Here is a 17,046-nt window from a genome sequence, read left to right on the forward strand (position 1 = left end):
CAGCCGGTGCATGCCGGGGGGCGATGGTCCCGGTGCCCAACAGCACGGCGGCGACGTGGGCCGGTGAATCGGCGCGGCCAGAGCCGGAGCGGTCACCCTGCATGGTCGGCATCTTCCCCGTGGTGTACTACAGCGTCCTGCTGGGCCTGGGGCTGCCAGGTGAGGGGCTGGGGGCTGCGGGGGGGGTGGGGGGGGGCACAGCACCCATCCTGCCTCGCCCGCAAACGGCACTGAGCCGTGCACCCGCAGCTCAACCACTGCCCTCTGCTTCCAGCTCCCTTCCCGGCCCTTTTTGGGGTGGTGAGGTGGGGGGGGTCCCGACCTGCCCCCACGGTGCCCCCCGCCTCGGGGCCGGCACCAAGCTGCGGACCCCCGCCCCGCACGGCGGGTGCCCCAGCGGCAGGGACAGATGGCATTTGCCTCGCTGGGGCTGACACACGGAAGAGATTAATCAGCTCAGCAAATCCCCCCCCACGCTGCGATATTTATAGCCCCCGCCCCCCCCGCTGCCCCCCACCAGGGCCACGGGGCTGAGCCCGGCGCCGGGGGGGGCTGTGAGCCGCGGGGGTCTCACTGCCGGGCGCCGCTCCCCCCCCCCCCCCCTCCAGTGAACGTGCTGAGCGCCGTGGCCCTGTCCCGCCTGGCCACGAGGACCAAGAAGTCGTCGTACTGGTACCTGCTGGCCCTGGCCACCTCCGACATCCTCACCCAGGTCTTCATCATCTTCGTGGGCTTCATCCTGCAGACGGCCATCCTGGCGCGGGCGCTGCCCAGCGCCTTCACCCACGCCGTCACCGTGCTGGAGTTCGCGGCCAACCACGCGTCCACCTGGGTCACCGTCCTGCTGACCGTGGACCGCTACGTGGCCCTGTGCCACCCGCTGCGCTACCGCGCCCTCTCCTACCCGCGGCGCACCCGCAGGATCATCGCCGCCGTCTTCGCCGCCGCACTGGCCACCGGCATCCCCTTCTACTGGTGGCTGGACGCGTGGCGCGACGCCGACCCCCCCACGGCCCTGGACAGGGCGCTCAAGTGGGCGCACTGCGTCACCAGCTACTTCTTGCCCTGCGGCATCTTCCTGGCCACCAACTCGGTCGTCATCCGCAAGCTGAAGCGGCGGGGGCGCCCGGGGGGTCGCCGGCCCCTCCTGAGCAAGAGCACGGCGCTCCTGCTGGCCGTCACCGCCGTCTTCGTGGTGCTCTGGGCGCCCCGCGCCGTCGTCATGATGTGCCACCTCTACGTGGCCTCGGTCAGGAGGGACTGGCGCGTGCACCTGGCCTTGGACGTGGCCAACATGGTGGCCATGCTCAGCACCACCCTCAACTTCTTCCTCTACTGCTTTGTCAGCCAGACCTTCCGCCGCGCGGTGGGCGAGGTGCTCCGGGCCCACCCCCGGCACGGCCCCCGCCCCGCAAACCCCCGCATCCCACCCCCGGCCCTGAAACCCCTGGAGCTGCTGGCCGGCACGGCGCTCTGAGCCGGGGGCTGCCACCGGCCGGGGACCCCCGGTGCTCGCCCAGCCCCTGGCATTGCCCCCAGCACCCTGGGAGACCCTGCCCGTGGGACACTGCCCGGCTGCGCCCACCCTGTGCGGTGCTGGTGGGGTTGGGGGGGGCTCGGGGCTGCTCCCACGCTGCAGCTCCACCGAAGCCCCCAGGAACCGCAGCTGGCCTGGGGGGCTGGGTGCCGGCGAGCTCTGCGGCCCTGCCAAGGCGTAATGGGGCTGCTCCTGCCCCCATAAACGTCTGTGCTCACACCAAAATCTGCCTGAGTCCAGCTCCGTGTGGCTGCCTGGGACGGGGGCACAGCACCCCCTTGAGCGTGGGGTCCCCCTGCCCAGCCCGGTGCACCCCGGGTGCTCTGTGGGGCCGGGTCCCATCCTGTGATCCCCCCCAGACCCACGTGGGGCACCCCCCCACGAGGTGCCACCCTCGCGGTGTGACCGTGCCAGCCTGCCTGTCCCCAGCTGCCACCAGAGGGCAGGGACAGGACGCCCAGCGGAGCTGGCACCCAGCACCCTGGCACCCAGCACCCTGGCACCCAGCACCCTGCGGGCTCAGCCGGCACGGCCGGGTTCGGAGCGCCAGCCCTGCGGCCCCACATTCCTCCCTAATTCCCCCATAAAGTCCTTAGCGTAATCCCCCCAAAATCCCGGCCTTTCTGCTGTAATTCCCCATAAACCGGCACCCGTGGGGCTGTCCCGGTGGCGGGGGCTCAGCCGGCCCCGGGGGGATTTGGGCTGCCCCGTGCCCACCCGGCTGAGCCCAGGAGCGGGGCAGGACGGGGGGCAGCGGGGCCCCTGCCTGCCTTGGCCCTCATTGCTCGTAAAATGAGCCCAAAGCGGCTCCGTGACGTGGGGCTGACCCACACGGGCACCACCGCACACCCAGGGCCGTGCACCCAGCACCCTGTGGCAGGATCAGCCCCCAGCACCTTCCAGCCCCCCCCCAGGCAGACCGACCCGCTTACACCGGGGGTGATCTGGCCCCCGCTGCCCCGGTCCTGCCGACAGGGTTAAACCCCAACCGCGCCGGGGCGGGTGGTACCTGGGAGGTGCTCGCTCCATTAATTCTGGCATTTCAGGACCGGGACCAGATTAGACATTAACTCGAGCAGCGAGCGCCTCCCACCCGCCCCGCGCCCTCCCGCAGGATTTCCCACCCCACAGCCCACCCGGGGGCTGCTGGGGGGCACGGGGCGGGGGGGGGGGGGGGGCTTGCTCGGGAAGGGCAGCGTTGGGGCAGCGTTGGGCCCCAGCTCCAGCCCCGCGTGCGGAGGCCAGGGCGGCCGCCAGCCCCCCCCTCGGCAGCGCTTATTTACTTGGAGAGGGAGGTGGAAACGTGCTAACCGCGTCCGCCTGCGGAGAGGGGCTCGCTGCTGGACAGAACCGGCTCGGATGGAAAACAGCTCCCCAGCCCCAGCGTAAACAGCAGCGGCAGGGAGGCAGCCGGGGAGGGCGAGCACGAGGCCCCCCCCCCGGCCCCCCAGGTAGGGCCCTCACCTTCGCCAAGGTGAGGCCGAGCGGGAGCTGCCGCCGAGCTGGGCCTGGGCTCGCCGTGCCGCCGCCTGGCCCCGTGGCTCTGGAGGAGAGGTAAGCCTGGAAAAAATGCGCCCGGCGTGGCGATGTTTTCGGAAGCTCTCCCCGCGAGGAAGCCTGGCGCGGCTCCCTGGCTGTGCCGCGCTGCCCCCCAGCCCCTCGCCACGGCTGCTGTGCCGCCAGGGTCCGGCTCCGCCAGCCCTGCCATGGGGGACGTCGCCCCCCAGCCCGGCCAGGGCACCGAAAGGGCTGTGCCGGGTGCCCAACGCCACGGGACCGGCCCTGCAACGCCGCCGGCACATGGCAGCATCGCACCCAACTTACCCCCCCCCGGTGCCTCCCCAGCGGGGTGTTCCTGTAGGACCTACAAAAACCCCTCCTGAGAAACTAGGGGGGAAAGCCTGGGGACAGTGGGGGGGGGGGGGGGGGCAACAACCCGACGTGGTGGGCACACGTGGGCCAGCACCAGGCACCACGGGGTGGCCTCGGCAGGATGGATGCTGGCCGGCGGCCTCAGAGGAGAGGGGGGGAGCGGGGGCTCGGGCCAGGCAGCCGCCGGGAACGCGCCGTGAGCGGAAGGAAGCGCGGCAGGAAGCCGCGTGCAGCCTGGCCTCTCTGCAGCACGGGTCGGGGGCAGCGGGGGCGCTGGGGAAGCCGGCCCCCGCTCTCGGCGCCGCTGAGCCAAGGCTGAACCCTGACTCCCTGGGGAAACTGAGGCACAAAGAGGCCACGGGGGGGGGGGGGGGGGAGCAGCGGAGCCCCGTTGTGCGGCCCCGCAGCCCTGCTCCTGTGCCCGTGCGAGGGCACACAGGGGGTGCGTGCCCCCCCCCGCAGGCAGGGACGAGCCTGCCCCGGTGTGGCACTGCAGCCAAGCGCTCTTTAGGGAAAAAGAGGGCAGGAGGGACGGTGGCTGTGGGTGCAGCACCCATCCCCGATGTGCTACCCCGTCCCCGCGGTGCCACCCCCCGTGCCACGGTGCTGCCAGCCCCGGCTCTGCCTCCCCGTCTGCTCGGATTGTTTTCGTCCCAGCCCAGGCTGGGGGAGGACCCGGCAGCGGCGCGCTGAACTTTGGGCTGCATCCTTCACCCTCTTGCTTCACCCTCCCAAAACAGCAGCGCCTGCCTGGAAACCTCCTCCGGGGCCAGCAGGGCCACAGGTCCCCGGGGTGCCCCGAGCCTCCCACGGCTCTTCCCCATCCCCGAGCCCCAGGGGACGCGGTGGCTGCGGGGTGCCCTGGCCGAGCAGTGGGTGCTGGGTCAGCCTCGCTCCCAGCCCCGCTCCCGGGACCACCGACCCCCCCGGGATGGGGCTGCCCCGGCCCCCAGCCCCTCGCCGGCTGCAGGCCTCTCCCGGGGCCGCCGAGCCCTGCCAAGGGCTCAGCCGCCAGCTGACATTCCTCCGGGAGGCCCCTCGGGCCCCCGCCGCGGGGCTGCTCGCCTTCGGTTACGGGGCCCAGCACCGCAGCGAGCGCCCGGTGCAGAGCCCCCCCCAGGTCGGTGAGGCCACCCCGGTTCTGGCCCCGTCACCCCAAGGAGCCCCCGGGGGCTGAGCCCCCGCACGCTCATCGCACCGGTGCTCGGGGAGGGGGGGGGCTCCCGCCCCGCTCCCACCCAGCTCTGCCCCCTCGCCCCGGTTCTGTCCCCTCCGTTTGGGGACAGCCCCCGGTGGGTGCCCCCACCCCAGCCCCCGGTGGGTGCCCCCCTCCCCCCCCAGCCCGGTGCGCTGGGGCAGGTCCCGGACGCGCCCCCCCGGCAGCGGCGCACCTCGGGGAGGGGCCGGGCCGGGCCGGGCAGGCGCGCACGGGGCTGCGGGCTCGGGGCTCGGCGCGGAGCGGAGCGGAGCCGCCGGGACACCGGGCGCTGGAGCCGGTGAGAGGGGCAGGGAGGGGGTGAAACCTGCGGGGCTGGGCGGCACCGGCACCGGGATGGACCCGAACGGGACGGGAACCGACACCGGGGGCGTAAACGGGACCGGGAGCCCAACCGGGAGCGGCACCGGGACGGGCACCGGGAGGGGAAATGGGACCGGCACCGGCATCGGCACCGGGAGGGGAAATGGGACCGGCACCGGCACCGGGACCAGGAGAGCAAATGGGACCGGCACCGGGACCGGCACCGGGAGCACAAATGGGACCGGGACCGGCACCGGGAGCGAAAATGGGACCGGCACCGGGACCCGTCCACCCGGGGGCTCTCCTGGCCGCAAAGTTGGGGAGGCTCCGGGCGAGTTTGGGGCCGGCACCGCTCGGGGGCGCGGGGGGACTGCGAGGGGCGGGGGGCACCGGCCGGGCCGGGGGCGGCAGGGGCTGTTTCCCACCCCCCCCCACCCCCGGTACCGGTGCCCCGTCCCCATCTCATGGGGTGGCTCCGGCTTGGTGGGGCTGAGCAGAGCCCGGACACCGGGGGGTGCCTGGCCCCGAGAGGGGAGAGGAGGGGGCCTTTGGGGGGCGCAGAGATGGGGACAGCGACGTGGGGCCCCCGACCGCCCCCGTCCCAGCCCCGAGGTGACCTTGTCGCAGGTTTCCTGCCCGGTTTCCTCCCTCTGGCTGGGGGGAGCACAGGGGGGCTGCAGCTTTCCCCTCGCCTTCCTCCTTCCCACGGGCACCCCACGCTCCTTGGGGCTGGCAGCGGGGCCAGGGACCCCCGTGCCCAGGGGGCCGTGCCATGCCGTGCCGTGCCGTGCCGCACCGTGCCGGGCCGTGCCAGGCTGCGGCTGCGTGCGGCGGGGAGCTCTGCTGAGTGGGGCCAAACACGGGACCTGTGCTGGGTCAGTGCCCGGAGCCACAGGAGGGAAGTGGGACAGGAGAAGTGGAAAGGGGAACGTGCGGCGCGCAGTGCCGTGCCAAGGGGACCGACCCGTCCCCGAGCGGTACCTCTGCGGCCGGCCCTGGCCCGCGCTCGGTGCTCCCGGGAAGCCAGCGGGCACGGTGCTGCGTCCAGGCAAGGAGGGCTGGGAGGTGTGCGTCCGTCCGGGGGCACCCGGAGCTGCTCGGGGCTGCGGCGTGGTGCTGGCACAGACCGGGCTCACCGGGACCCCATCGCCAGCCACGGTCCAGCAGGAGATGCCTGACCGGGGACTGTGGGCAGGGTGCTCCAACTCCCGGACATGGCACAGGCAGCGCCCCGTAACGCCTCCTCTTTCCCGCAGGGTCCGTGGACGCCCCGCTCAGCGCCCGCCCCGCGGTGCAGGATGGGTGCTGCGGCGGTGCTGCCCGCGGCCGCCTGCGTCCTGCTGGCCCTGCTGCCCGCGGGCCGTGCCCAGAGCACCCCCCCGGCGGGCTGCGGCAAGGACCTCTCCTCCCTCTACTACAACCTCTGCGACCTCTCGGCGGCCTGGGGCATCGCGGTGGAGGCCGTGGCCAGCCTCGGCGTGGTGACCAGCTTCGTGCTCACCATCGTGCTGGTGGCCAGCCTGCCCTTCGTGCAGGACCCTCAGAAGAAGAGCCTGGTGGCCACGCAGGTCTTCTTCATGCTGGGCACGTTCGGGCTGTTCTGCCTGACGTTTGACTTCATCGTGGGGCCGAACTTCTCCACCTGCGCCTCCCGCCGCTTCCTCTTCGGCGTCCTCTTCGGCATCTGCTTCTCCTGCCTGCTGGCGCACGCCGTCGCCCTCAACTTCCTGGCGCGGAGGAACCGGGGCCCGCGGGGCTGGGTGACGCTGGTGGTGGCCCTGCTCCTCGCCCTGGTGGAGGTCATCATCAACGCCGAGTGGCTCACCATCACCGTGGCGCGGCGGGAGGGCGGCCCCGCGGACCCCTGCGTGCTGGCGGACGCTGACTTCGTCCTGGCGCTCATCTACGTCATGGTTCTGCTGGTGGCCGCCTTCGGCACCGCCTGGCCGGCGCTCTGCGGCCGCTACACGCGCTGGAGGAAGCACGGCGCCTTCATCCTGGCCACCACCGGCCTCTCCATGGCCATCTGGGTGGCGTGGACGGCCATGTACCTCTACGGGAACCAGCATGTAGGCAAAAAGCCCGGCTGGGACGACCCCACGCTGGCCATCGCACTGGTGGCCAACGCCTGCGCCTTCATCCTCCTCTACGTCATCCCCGAGGTGACGCACGTGACGCGGCGGGGCCCTGAGCAAGCCTACGAGGATGACGGCTACCCCACGCGCGGGGTGGGCTACGAGACCATCCTGAAGGAGCAGAAGTCGCAGAGCATGTTCGTGGAGAACAAAGCCTTCTCCATGGACGAGCCCTCCTTCGGTAGGCACCGGGCGCGACGCGGGGCCGCGAGACGTCTGCTGCGACGCGCCCGGGCGGCTGGGAACGATGCCTGCGATTGTTGTGGCTCCCAAAAACACGCCGGGCTGGGTTTACCAGTTTAGGCTGAGCTCACCCGCTCCGGGGGTGCTCCCCTCCCCGGCGTGGGGTGCCCGCGGCTCCCGGCCCTCCGCCCCGGGGCGGGCGCTGCGCCGTGCTTCTTCCTAAAGGAGGACGTGTCGCCGAGCGCCGGCGCTCGGGAGACCCTACAATAACACGGGGCGGTGCCCCCCACCCCGCAGTGATGCAAACCCCGGGGACGTCCCTCCCGCCCCCCGGGAAGGGCGCAGAGCAGCTGGCTGCTCATTAAACCTGCTAACGAGGCCGCAGGTGGGGTGGGGGCGGTGACAGGGGCGTGAGCCCCCCCATTTTCACCGTCCCCGTCTCTTTGCAGCCAAGAAGCCGGTGTCCCCGTACAGCGGCTACAACGGGCAGCTGCTGACCAGCGTCTACCAGCCCACGGAGATGGCTCTGATGCACAAGGGGCCGGTAAGAGCCCTCGCCTCTCCGGAGGCAGCCGCTTCCCCGTAGCCGATGGCTTTTACCTAGCCGATGGCTTTTACCGGGCCGGTTGATAACGGGCGGCTGGGATGGGGCCAGGATGCGGGGCACGGGGGGAACCTGAGCACTGTGCCGGGATGGGCTGCCCAGGGGTGCTGTAATGGGGCACTGGGGAGGGTCCCCCCCATGCCACGCTGCTCCCCAGGACCCCACAGGGAGTGCGCCCGCGGGCTGCGGGTGCTCCCGGTGCCCCCACGGACCCATTTTCCCCCGCAGAGCGAAGGTCCCTACGACATGATCCTGCCCCGCGCCACCGCCGCCAGCCCTGCCGCGGGCAGCGCCAGCTCCACGCTGCGAGCCGAGGACGCCTTCGCCGTGCAGGCCCGGCACGCCGCGGCGCAGCGGGACGGGAGGAGCAGCCAGGTGGGTTAATGAGCAACGAGAGCCGGGGAGGGGGGCAGCAGGGTTGGGCTCCCGCCCAGGTACAAAGTCTTTCCGTGCCTTGACGTCTCCCGTGGGAGGGCAGGGGTGGGGATGACAGGCACCAGGGTGATGCCGCTGCGTGCCGTGCCGTCACGCCTGCCCGGCGCCATCCTGTTCTGCCCGTAGGTGCAGTCCCCGTACAGCAGGAACCGGTGGTGAAGCCCGGGTCCCGCAACGCCAGCACAGCCACGGCCCCGCCGTCCCGATCCTCTGAGGTCTCGTCCCTCCCCGCCTCGTACATCCGCCCCCCGTCAGAGCTGGTTCCTGAGCTGGGGACTCCTGGATGTGGCCCCGGAGCCAGCGCCCTGCCGCCCGGCCGTGGCACCCGCAAGCTGCCTGCTCTGCCCGGCTCCCCTCGTACCCGCTGCCCACCCCGCCGCGAGGACCGGCTCCTGCAGGGCCACCCCGAGCCACCCCACTGCTGCCTTCACAAGACTCCCATCCCCTCGGGGCCAGGGACACTGCTGCCGGACAGCCAGGGGCACGGGGCGGCTGCCCCGGCGCTGAGCCCCGGTTTCTTGCTGCCCCCCCACGAGCCTCACCAGGCGCTGAGCCGAGCGCAGGCGAGCCCACGGCACGGACTGGGCGCTGCACCCCTTCGTGCTGGACCTCGAGCCGTCCCCGAGCTCTCCCAGTGCTGACCCCGCTGTGCCTCAGTTCCCCCTTCACCAGGGGATGGGGGGGACGCTCTGGGTCCCGGCACCCGGTGGCCTCCCCCCGCGGCTCCGGCCGCCTTCTCGGTGCCTTCCCCCTCCGCTCCTCTCCCCGCGCCGGGCTCGGGGATCACCCTCGGGGGGGCATCGACGGAGCTGGGCCCCCTCCCTCCTCCTGGCTCCCTCGTTGGTTCTTCCTCTCCCCTTTTTTCAGGTCAGACCCATTAAAGTTGAGTTTTCCTACGCGGTGCTGTAGCAGGTGGCACACGACGGGGACGAGGGGTGCCCGGCTGCGCTGCTCCATCACCGGCCGTGCCGTGGCCAAGGGCTTCCACCTTTGTGCCATCACGCTCAGCGCCGCGGCCCCCAAGGGGATAAGGCAAGGCCCCGGCCGGGATCGCGTTCCCTGGGCACCCCGGGGTGCCTGCGCCGGGGCCAGGCTGCAGACGGGGCGGCCGTGCCAGGAGCTGGCAGGCTCGGCACCGCGCGGGGCGGGCGGCACGGACCGGCAGCCCGCGGGCAGATGGGCTGCCCGGCGGGAAGCGGCACGGCACGGAGGACGTGCCAAGGTCGGGGGCGGTTTCTCCTGCTCGGATTGCCTTTCCCCTCCGCAGCGATTTCTCCTGCCAGGCAGGAAGCCTGTGGCCGAGCGAGCGGCAGCGCCATGAATTATTCAGGGCCTCAAATGGCTCCGTGGCGGTGGCTGGGGGAGGCGGGTGACCCGCTCTCCTTGAGAGCACCGTGCCCGCACGGGAGTTTGGCACACACGCCGTGTCCCGGCCGTGCCAGCGCCTTCCCTCCTGCTATTGGGAACGCCACCGGCTGCGGGGACGTGGCACAGCCCCAGCAGGGGTCGGCACCCAAAGGCTGGGGACATCCACGGGTGCTACCGGGGTGTGCAGCTGGAGCGGGCGCCCAGCCCTGCTGCGGGAGCTGCCGGCGCCCCCGGGGCCGCGCTGCGTCACCCGTGTTTACCTGGCGCCAGCAGGCAGCGGGGACGTCTCCAGGCAGCGCCAGGCGCTCAAGGTCCCCAGGGCCGTCACCGCCGCAGCGTGCCCTCCTCCCTGCCGCCGGCACCGCGCGGCACGCGGCGTGTCCCCCGTGGGGCACAGCCACCTGCAAGCAGGGCTTGGAGCCAGGCTGGGCACGCAGCAGCCGTCCCCGGGTCACCCGCACGGGGCACCGGCGTCCCCAGCACGCACCCAGCAGTGGTACAGCACCGCCTTGCTGGGGGGGATGCAGAGGAGACAGCCCTGGGAGCAGCAGCCACCCCAAAACCAGGGCGCACGGACGCTGTCCCCACTCAGCCCTGCGCAAGGACACCGGGACTGGTTTGAGCCGTGCCGTCCCCGGTGCCACCAGTGGCCCCGACCCCTCTGGCACCACGGGAGCCCCCGGCCGCCGCCAGCCGCAGGGCCCGGGGCGGCCCCACTGCAACAGGCAGCGCTTTGTGCCGGGGCTGCGGCGCGGGGCGGCCGAACAGCGCTGCCTTTGTGCCGCGCAGGTGAAGCGGCCGCAGGCGTACGTGGGCTGCGCCATGCCGGGAGCGGTCCCCGGTCCTCAGGGTGGGAGTGGGGGGGACACCAGGGGGGGGCCGTCAACCCGGGTGTGGGGTCGGTTTGGGTGCGGAGCCGGGGCTGTGGCAGCGATCCTGCCCAGGGAACAGCGGGGATGTGGAGTGGGGTGGTGACGCTGAGGGCAGGGGGAGCATGGCTGAGGACTGAGGGCTCAGCTGTGTCCCCGAGGGGTGACGGCGGGGGACAGTGACACCGTGGCGAGCCCAGCCTCAGCCTACGGGATGCCTCACGTCCCCGGGCTCAGCTCGCTCCCTGGCACCAGGGTGGGAGGCAGATGGGCAACGTCCAGGCACAACGGCCCCAGCCGAGGGCCCTGCCCCAAGCAGAGGGCACACGGTGCCAGCGCTGCCAGCCCGCGGTGACGGCAGTGACACGCACGGGGACTGCCATCTGCCGGCACGGCACGCAGCGGGCACAGCGCCGTCCCTTCCCGGCCGCCGCACAGGAAGGAAGTGCAGCTGGGACCCCGGTGCCAGGAAGGTTTGGGAAGCAGAGACGTGCTCGCACCATCAGAAAATGGCATTTTACTACAAACGGGTCCGTGGCACCAGAGCCTCCTGGCTCCGGCGCAGGTGCCAGAAAGGTTGCACGGCTCTTGTGAGCCCCAGGGTGCTGTCGGGTTAGGACAACTGCCCCCCTCAAGTCCTGGGCTTCCGTGTCCCCCGTGCTGCACACCCAGCTGGCTGTCACCCCACTGCAGCTCCACATGAGGGTCCAGGGGGCTCTTGTGCCCCCTCGCCGGGACGGAGGAGGACAGGGAGGGCTCAGCCGGGCACCCCGCGGGCTGCCTGGGCCTCCCTCCACTGCTGTTTGCGCCTCTGGATGTCGCGATAGGCCTGGACGACGCGTGCCCTCTCCTCCTGCACGATGCGCTGGCGAGCCAGCGACACCGGTGCTGCCGGGGGCACCCGGCCCAGGCGAGGCATCAGCAGGAGCCGCTTGCGTCCAGCCTGCGGGCAGAGACGGGGCAGCTCAGGGAGGCCGAAGGGGACGGAGCGGTGCGAGGGCACGGCCGTGGGGCAGGAGCCCCGGCCGCGTTTGGCGCCACAGCCCGCAGCTCACCTGCTCTGCGGGGCCCCCGCGCCGGGGCCGCGAGGTGAGGGTGGGCGGCTCCGTCACCACCTCGCCGAACGCCACCGTGTCTGAGGGAGGAGCAGGGCCCGGCGTCAGGCAGGGGAACGCCGCTGCCGCCCGCTCCCACCTCCCCCCGTGCCTCCAGTGCCACCCCCAGCCCCACCTTGGAACAGGCTCTTCTCCAGCAAAGCCTCCTTCTTCTCCTCCTTCTTCTTGCGGGCTTTGTCCAGCTTCTTGTTCTGAAACCTGGGGAGCCACGTTACGACCCGGGCTCGTGAGCGGACAGCGGGGCAGGTGAGGGACCTTGTACCCCACCGGATCTCCCCAAAAGCTGCCCCCCCCCCCCCCCCCCAGCTCTCCCCTCCCTGCCCTGGCACCAGGCTCCCCGCAGCCCAGCAGCAGGAGGGTGAAGCAGGCCCCAGGGCTGCTTTCAGAGGCTCAGCCCGCCGAGCCGAGACCTCAGAGCCCTCCGCACCCTCCTGCAGCACCACCCCCAGGCACTCAGCGCGGCCCCGGCAAAGCACCGGGCCGGGGCTCGTCCCCGCCGCCCCGCCGTGCCGTGTGGCCGTGCCCTCACTCTTTCTTTCTCCTGGACTTCTGCGGCGCCGCCGCCTCCTTCTCGGGCTCCCGCTGCACCTGGTTCTTGGTGAGGAAGAGGATGCGCTGCACCTCCTGCTCCATGCGGCAGATGTAGGAGTGCTCCGACTCCCCCTTGCCCCGCCTGAACTTGGGCACCGCGATGTCTTCGGGTGCCTGCGCCTTGCGCTGCTGCTGCTGCTGCTGCTGCTGCTTCCCTACGAGAGACGGGCAGGGGGGGTTAGGGCAGGCCGGAACGGGGGACCCCGGGGGGGGCAGACCCTGCGCCGTTCCGCAGCCTGGAGCCCCCCGCGCCCCACCTGCCGCCCGCCTCTTCCTGGCTTTGGGGTGCTTCATGGCCTCGCGGCTCCGGATGAGCTCCCGCAGGCGGAAGGGGATCTCCTGCTCGTCGGGGTCCTTGGGCTTCATGTTGGCCCCTGCCTTCTGCTTCCTGGGAGAGAACGGCCCCGGGACAACGGAGCCCGGTGATGGCGGGGCGTGGGGGAGCAGCGAAACCAGGGCAGGGGGCACCGCGGGGTGGGCGGAGAGGTGGGCATGGAGGGGCACCGGGACACCGGCACCCCTGGGCACCGGCACTCGGCGTCACTGACACCCTGGGGCACTGGGACACGAGGACATGGAGTCACCGGCACCCCGGGATATGGGGGGGCACCGGTACACAATGGCACACCGGGATATGGGGACACTGGGACATGGGGTCATCTGCACCTAGACATGGGGTCGCACGGGGTCACCGGCACCCCGGGACACGGGGACACCTAGACAAGGGATCACACGGGGTCACCGGCACCCCGGGACGCCAGGGCATGGGGACACCGGCACACCGGGACATGGGGGGGGCACCGGTACACAATGGCACACCGGGATATGGGGACACTGGGACACGGGGTCACCGGCACCCCGGGACACTGGGGTAGGGGGACACCGGCACACTGGGACACCAGGACATCGGCGCACCGGCACCCCGGGATATGGGGACACTGGGATGGCAGGGCACCGGCACACCCTGTCGCACCGGGACATGTGGGCACGGGGTCACTGGGACATGGGGACACCCTCACCCCGGGACACCGGGACTTGGGGGGGCACCGGGACACGGGGACACTGGCAGCCCGGGACATGGGGACACCGGGACGGGAGGACACCGGCACACCGAGACATGGGGACGCGGGGACACCGGGACGCACGGCCACATCCAGACCCTGGCCGGCCCCGGGCCCCGCCCCGCATCCATCCAGCCCCGCCCGCACTGACCTGCCGCGGGGCGGGCCGGCGGCCGGGACCGGGGCCGGTGCCGGTCTGTGTCCCCGTCCCTTCCCGGTCCCGGTCCTGATCCCGGTCCCGGTCCCGGTCCGGGTCCGGGTCCGGGTCCCGGCCCCGCTCTCCGTTCCGCGCCCCCGTCCCGCTCCCGGTCCCGCTCTCGGTCCCCGTCCCATGGCGGCCCGCACGCGGCCTGACCCCGCCGCCACTTCCCGGTGCCCTCCCGCCCCGGTCCCGCCCCCCGCTCCCCATTGGCCGCGCCCAGCCGCCGCGCATCCCATTGGCCGGCCGCGCTTGGAGGCCGAGCTGCCATTGGGCGCGAGAGCTGCCGCTCCGGGCGGGGGAGGGGGCGGGGCCGTTGCCGGGGAGCGGCGGCGGGATGTGGCTGCGGGGGGCGCGGGGGGCGCGCGGCCTGGCGGGGGGGCGCCGGGGGGTGAGCGGGGGCGGGGCTTAAAGGGGCGGGGCTGAAAGGGGCGGGGCTTAAGGGGCGGGGGGCGGGGCTTGGGCGGAGGGCGGAGGGGCGGGGGCTGCGCCGGGGGGGGATAAGGGGGCTGCGGGGGGGGTCTGGGGGCTGCATGGGGGGGGGCGGGGGGAGCAACGGGGGCTCTGGGGGCTCTGGGAGCTGCACAGGGGGGTCTGGGGGCTGCATGGGGGGGTCTGGGGGCTTTGGGAGCTGCACAGGGGGGTCTGGGGGCTGCATATGGGGGTCTGGGGGTGCAACGAGGGGCTTGGGAGCTGCACTGGGGGCTCTGGGGGCTGTACGTGGGGGTCTGAGGGCTCCATACGGGGTCAGGGGGCTCCATATCATATGGGGGTCAGGGGGCTGCATATCGGGGTCTGGGGGCTCCACATGGGGTCTGGGAGCTCCGTAGGGGGGGCTTGGGGCTGTACATGAGGGTCTGGGGGCTGTACAGGGGGGTCAGGGGGCTGCACATGAGGTCTGGGGGTTGCATATGGGGGTCAGGGGGCTGCACTGGGGGGTCTGGGGGAGCAACGGGGGCTCTGGGGGCTGCATTGGGGGCTCTGGGGGCTGGACAGGGGGGTCTGGGGGCTCTGTATGGGGTCTGGGGGCTCTGTATGGGGTCTGGGGGCTGCATATGGAGGTCTGGAGGCGCAACGAGGGACTTGGGAGCTGCATCGGGGACTCTGGGGGCTGTACGTGGGGGTCTGAGTGCTCTATACGGGGTCAGGGGGCTCCATATGGGGGTCTGGGGGTTGCATATGGGGGTCAGGGGGCTGCACCGGGGGGTCTGGGGGAGCAACGGGGGCTTTGGGAGCTGCACTGGGGGCTCTGGGGGATGCACTTGGGGGTCTAGGGACTCCACGTGGGGTCTGGGGGCTCCATAGGGGGGGCTTGGGGCTGCACATGGGGGCTTGGGGCTGTACAGGGGGGTCAGGGGGCTGCACATGGGGTCTGGGGGCTGTATCAGAGGCCCCTGAGGGTTGTACACAGGGGTCTGGGGGCTCTGGGGGCATCAGTAGCCTCACTGGGGGCTCTGGGGGCTGTACATGGGGGTCTAGGGGCAGCACATGGGGTCTGGGGGCTGCGCATGGGGCTCAGGGGGTACCACAAGAGGGTCTGGGGGCTGTACATGGGGTCACGGGGCTGCATCAGAGGCCCCTGAGGGCTGCACATGGGGGTCTGGGGGCTGTACACGGAGGTCTGGGGGCTGCACTGGGGTTGCTGTGCCTACACCGGGGGTCTGGGGGCTCTGAGGAGGACCCCATGTGTGAAGGCAGGGACGGTCTGGGGGTGAGGGGGGTTTGGGGGTGGGGCTGGGGGCACCAAGGAGGGCTTGCTGCCAGGGTCAGGGGGTGCTGGGGGGATTTTGGGGGGCAGCCCCCAGCCACTGCCACCACCACCACGGGGCTGCCCCCCGCAGGAGCACCCCGGAGCCCCCCACCCGGGCACCGCCACCGCCTGCAGCCGTCGGAAGCGCTCGGACACCCCGGGAACGGACAGCGGCAGCAAGGGGGGCTCGGACCCCCAGGAAGGCAACCACCGGGCAGAGACCCCAGGGGACGAGGGGGCAGAGCCCCCCTTTTCCCACCCCCCCGACCTCGAACCGCCCACGAACTGCTGCATGAGCGGCTGCGCCAACTGCGTCTGGATCGAGCACGTGGAGCGGCTGCTGCAGCACTACGGCGACGGGGGCGAGCGGGCGCTGGCGGCCGTCGAGAGGCACGTGCAGGACGAGAGCATCAAAATGATCCTGCGGACGGAGATCAGGCTGCGCGCGAAGAAGGACTGAGCCCCGGCGGAACCTCCCCGCTGTGCTCCGGGAGCCGCTTTGGGGCGCCCGGTTTGTGGGGTCGGGGCCCGGTTTCTTCGGGGTGCTCGCTTGTGGGGGCTGAGGCGGGGGGGGGACGCTGCGTGGTGCCCCCTGGGGCCAGCTGCTTTTGCTCCCTCAAGCCTTTATATATATATAAAATATATATATATACGTACACACTTATATATACTTATATATATATTTACGTGTGTGTGTGTATTTATATTTATATATAAAGCACCTGTCACCATATTGATAAAACACTCTGGAACCGCCCTGACGGCAGGGGTAGGAACAGAAGATGACCCGTTAGCACCTCAGCACTTCTGTTTCCAACCAAATTTATTTAAAAAAAAAAAAAAAAAGCCACCGGACTTCACTTCCCCCACACCGAGGGCGGGGATTTTCCCCTTGCCTCGTCCTTGCGGCGGAACCGTAAGCGCCTCGGGTGGCGTGAGAGGAGCGCGGTGGTGGCCGTGGCGCGGTGTCACACCGCCCCGCTAAGCCTCTTAGGGGCTTCTCGGCACCGAGGGCTGGGGGCAGGCGTCCCCCCCCCCCCCCCCGGGGGCCTCTCCGTGCCCGTCTCCCCCCGCCGCGGGATTTTGCAGCGTGCGGCCCGGGCACGTGGGCCCCGCAAGGGCGGCGCGCCCGGCTCCGTGGTGCGTATCGGTGCCTCTTCCTCCTCGCTCGTCTCTGCCTTAAAACCCCTTAAACTTCACCTTGAGGCGTCACCTCCCTAAATCCCGCCGGGATGAGCAGGGACTCAGCCCGCTGACGCGTGGCCTCGGCAGGAGCCGGGCAGGATCCGGCCCCGTCCCGCCCGGACGAGCTCGCCAAGGGCACTGCCTGCCCCCGAGAGAGGCTCAGCGCTAACGAAGCTCGGTCTGGAAGCGGTAATTACCAGCAGGGCCCTGGCCTTTGCTGGAGAGGTGACTGGTTCCGCCGGCTCCCTGTGAAACGCTCCTGGATCCGTGTAATCCTATTTGGTGAAGTCTAGCTAATTGCCAGCGGTGGAAGGGGCTGGCGTTCAATTAAAGTGTGCTGAGATTATACCTTTTTGTAATTGCTTTAGTGCCGGGATTACGGCGGGCTTTGGAGTGATACTCCCGAGCTGCAGGGCCGGGTGGGCAGGGGCTCCCGGCCCCTCTTTCCCCCGGGTTTTGGGCTCAGGAACAGAGCGGTTGTCCTGGGGTGCCCGCGGCCGGGCGGTGCTCGGGCTGTCCCCACGCTCAAGACGTCCGCGGTGACACCTGGGATTAACTGGTGGCCCTCGTGTTTGGTGCAGCTGACGGGATGGGGACGGGGATGGGGACGGCAGGAGCCCCCC

General features: G+C 71.5%; 4 protein-coding genes across 6 annotated transcripts; 3 read left to right on the forward strand and 1 right to left on the reverse strand.

Moving 5' to 3' along the window:
• Positions 1–23: 23 nt before the first annotated feature.
• GPR142 (G protein-coupled receptor 142) lies at positions 24–1,552 on the forward strand. The gene is made up of 2 exons (XM_066979978.1): positions 24–159; positions 609–1,552. Exons 1-2 carry the CDS (start codon positions 24–26, stop codon positions 1,475–1,477), a joined length of 1,005 nt encoding a protein of 334 aa, XP_066836079.1. The 3' UTR covers positions 1,478–1,552.
• A 1,039-nt stretch (positions 1,553–2,591) lies between these two features.
• Positions 2,592–9,181, forward strand: GPRC5C (G protein-coupled receptor class C group 5 member C). Of its 2 annotated transcripts, none has more exons than XM_048064566.2 (5): positions 2,592–3,091; positions 6,185–7,244; positions 7,696–7,790; positions 8,079–8,225; positions 8,412–9,181. In XM_048064566.2, exons 2-5 carry the CDS (start codon positions 6,227–6,229, stop codon positions 8,442–8,444), a joined length of 1,293 nt encoding a protein of 430 aa, XP_047920523.2. In that variant the 5' UTR covers positions 2,592–3,091; positions 6,185–6,226; the 3' UTR covers positions 8,445–9,181. The 2 variants fall into 2 exon arrangements, with proteins under 2 accessions (XP_047920523.2, XP_047920521.2); XM_048064564.2 differs by lacking the exon at positions 2,592–3,091 and adding an exon at positions 4,775–4,905.
• A 1,838-nt stretch (positions 9,182–11,019) lies between these two features.
• CCDC137 (coiled-coil domain containing 137) lies at positions 11,020–13,681 on the reverse strand. Its single transcript, XM_048064567.2, has 6 exons — positions 13,441–13,681; positions 12,486–12,616; positions 12,167–12,383; positions 11,753–11,835; positions 11,578–11,657; positions 11,020–11,465 (listed from the first exon to the last, which is right to left on the reverse strand). Exons 1-6 carry the CDS (start codon positions 13,620–13,622, stop codon positions 11,280–11,282), a joined length of 879 nt encoding a protein of 292 aa, XP_047920524.2. The 5' UTR covers positions 13,623–13,681; the 3' UTR covers positions 11,020–11,279.
• Positions 13,682–13,775: 94 nt separating this feature from the next.
• On the forward strand, positions 13,776–16,760 carry OXLD1 (oxidoreductase like domain containing 1). Of its 2 annotated transcripts, none has more exons than XM_066979980.1 (2): positions 13,776–13,879; positions 15,330–16,760. In XM_066979980.1, exons 1-2 carry the CDS (start codon positions 13,826–13,828, stop codon positions 15,696–15,698), a joined length of 423 nt encoding a protein of 140 aa, XP_066836081.1. In that variant the 5' UTR covers positions 13,776–13,825; the 3' UTR covers positions 15,699–16,760. The 2 variants fall into 2 exon arrangements, with proteins under 2 accessions (XP_066836081.1, XP_066836080.1); XM_066979979.1 differs by lacking the exon at positions 13,776–13,879 and adding an exon at positions 14,487–14,601.
• The last annotated feature ends 286 nt before the right edge of the window (positions 16,761–17,046 follow it).

The sequence above is a fragment of the Anser cygnoides genome, chromosome 19 (genome assembly GCF_040182565.1).
Source record: "Anser cygnoides isolate HZ-2024a breed goose chromosome 19, Taihu_goose_T2T_genome, whole genome shotgun sequence".
NCBI classification, from domain to species: Eukaryota; Metazoa; Chordata; class Aves; order Anseriformes; family Anatidae; genus Anser; species Anser cygnoides.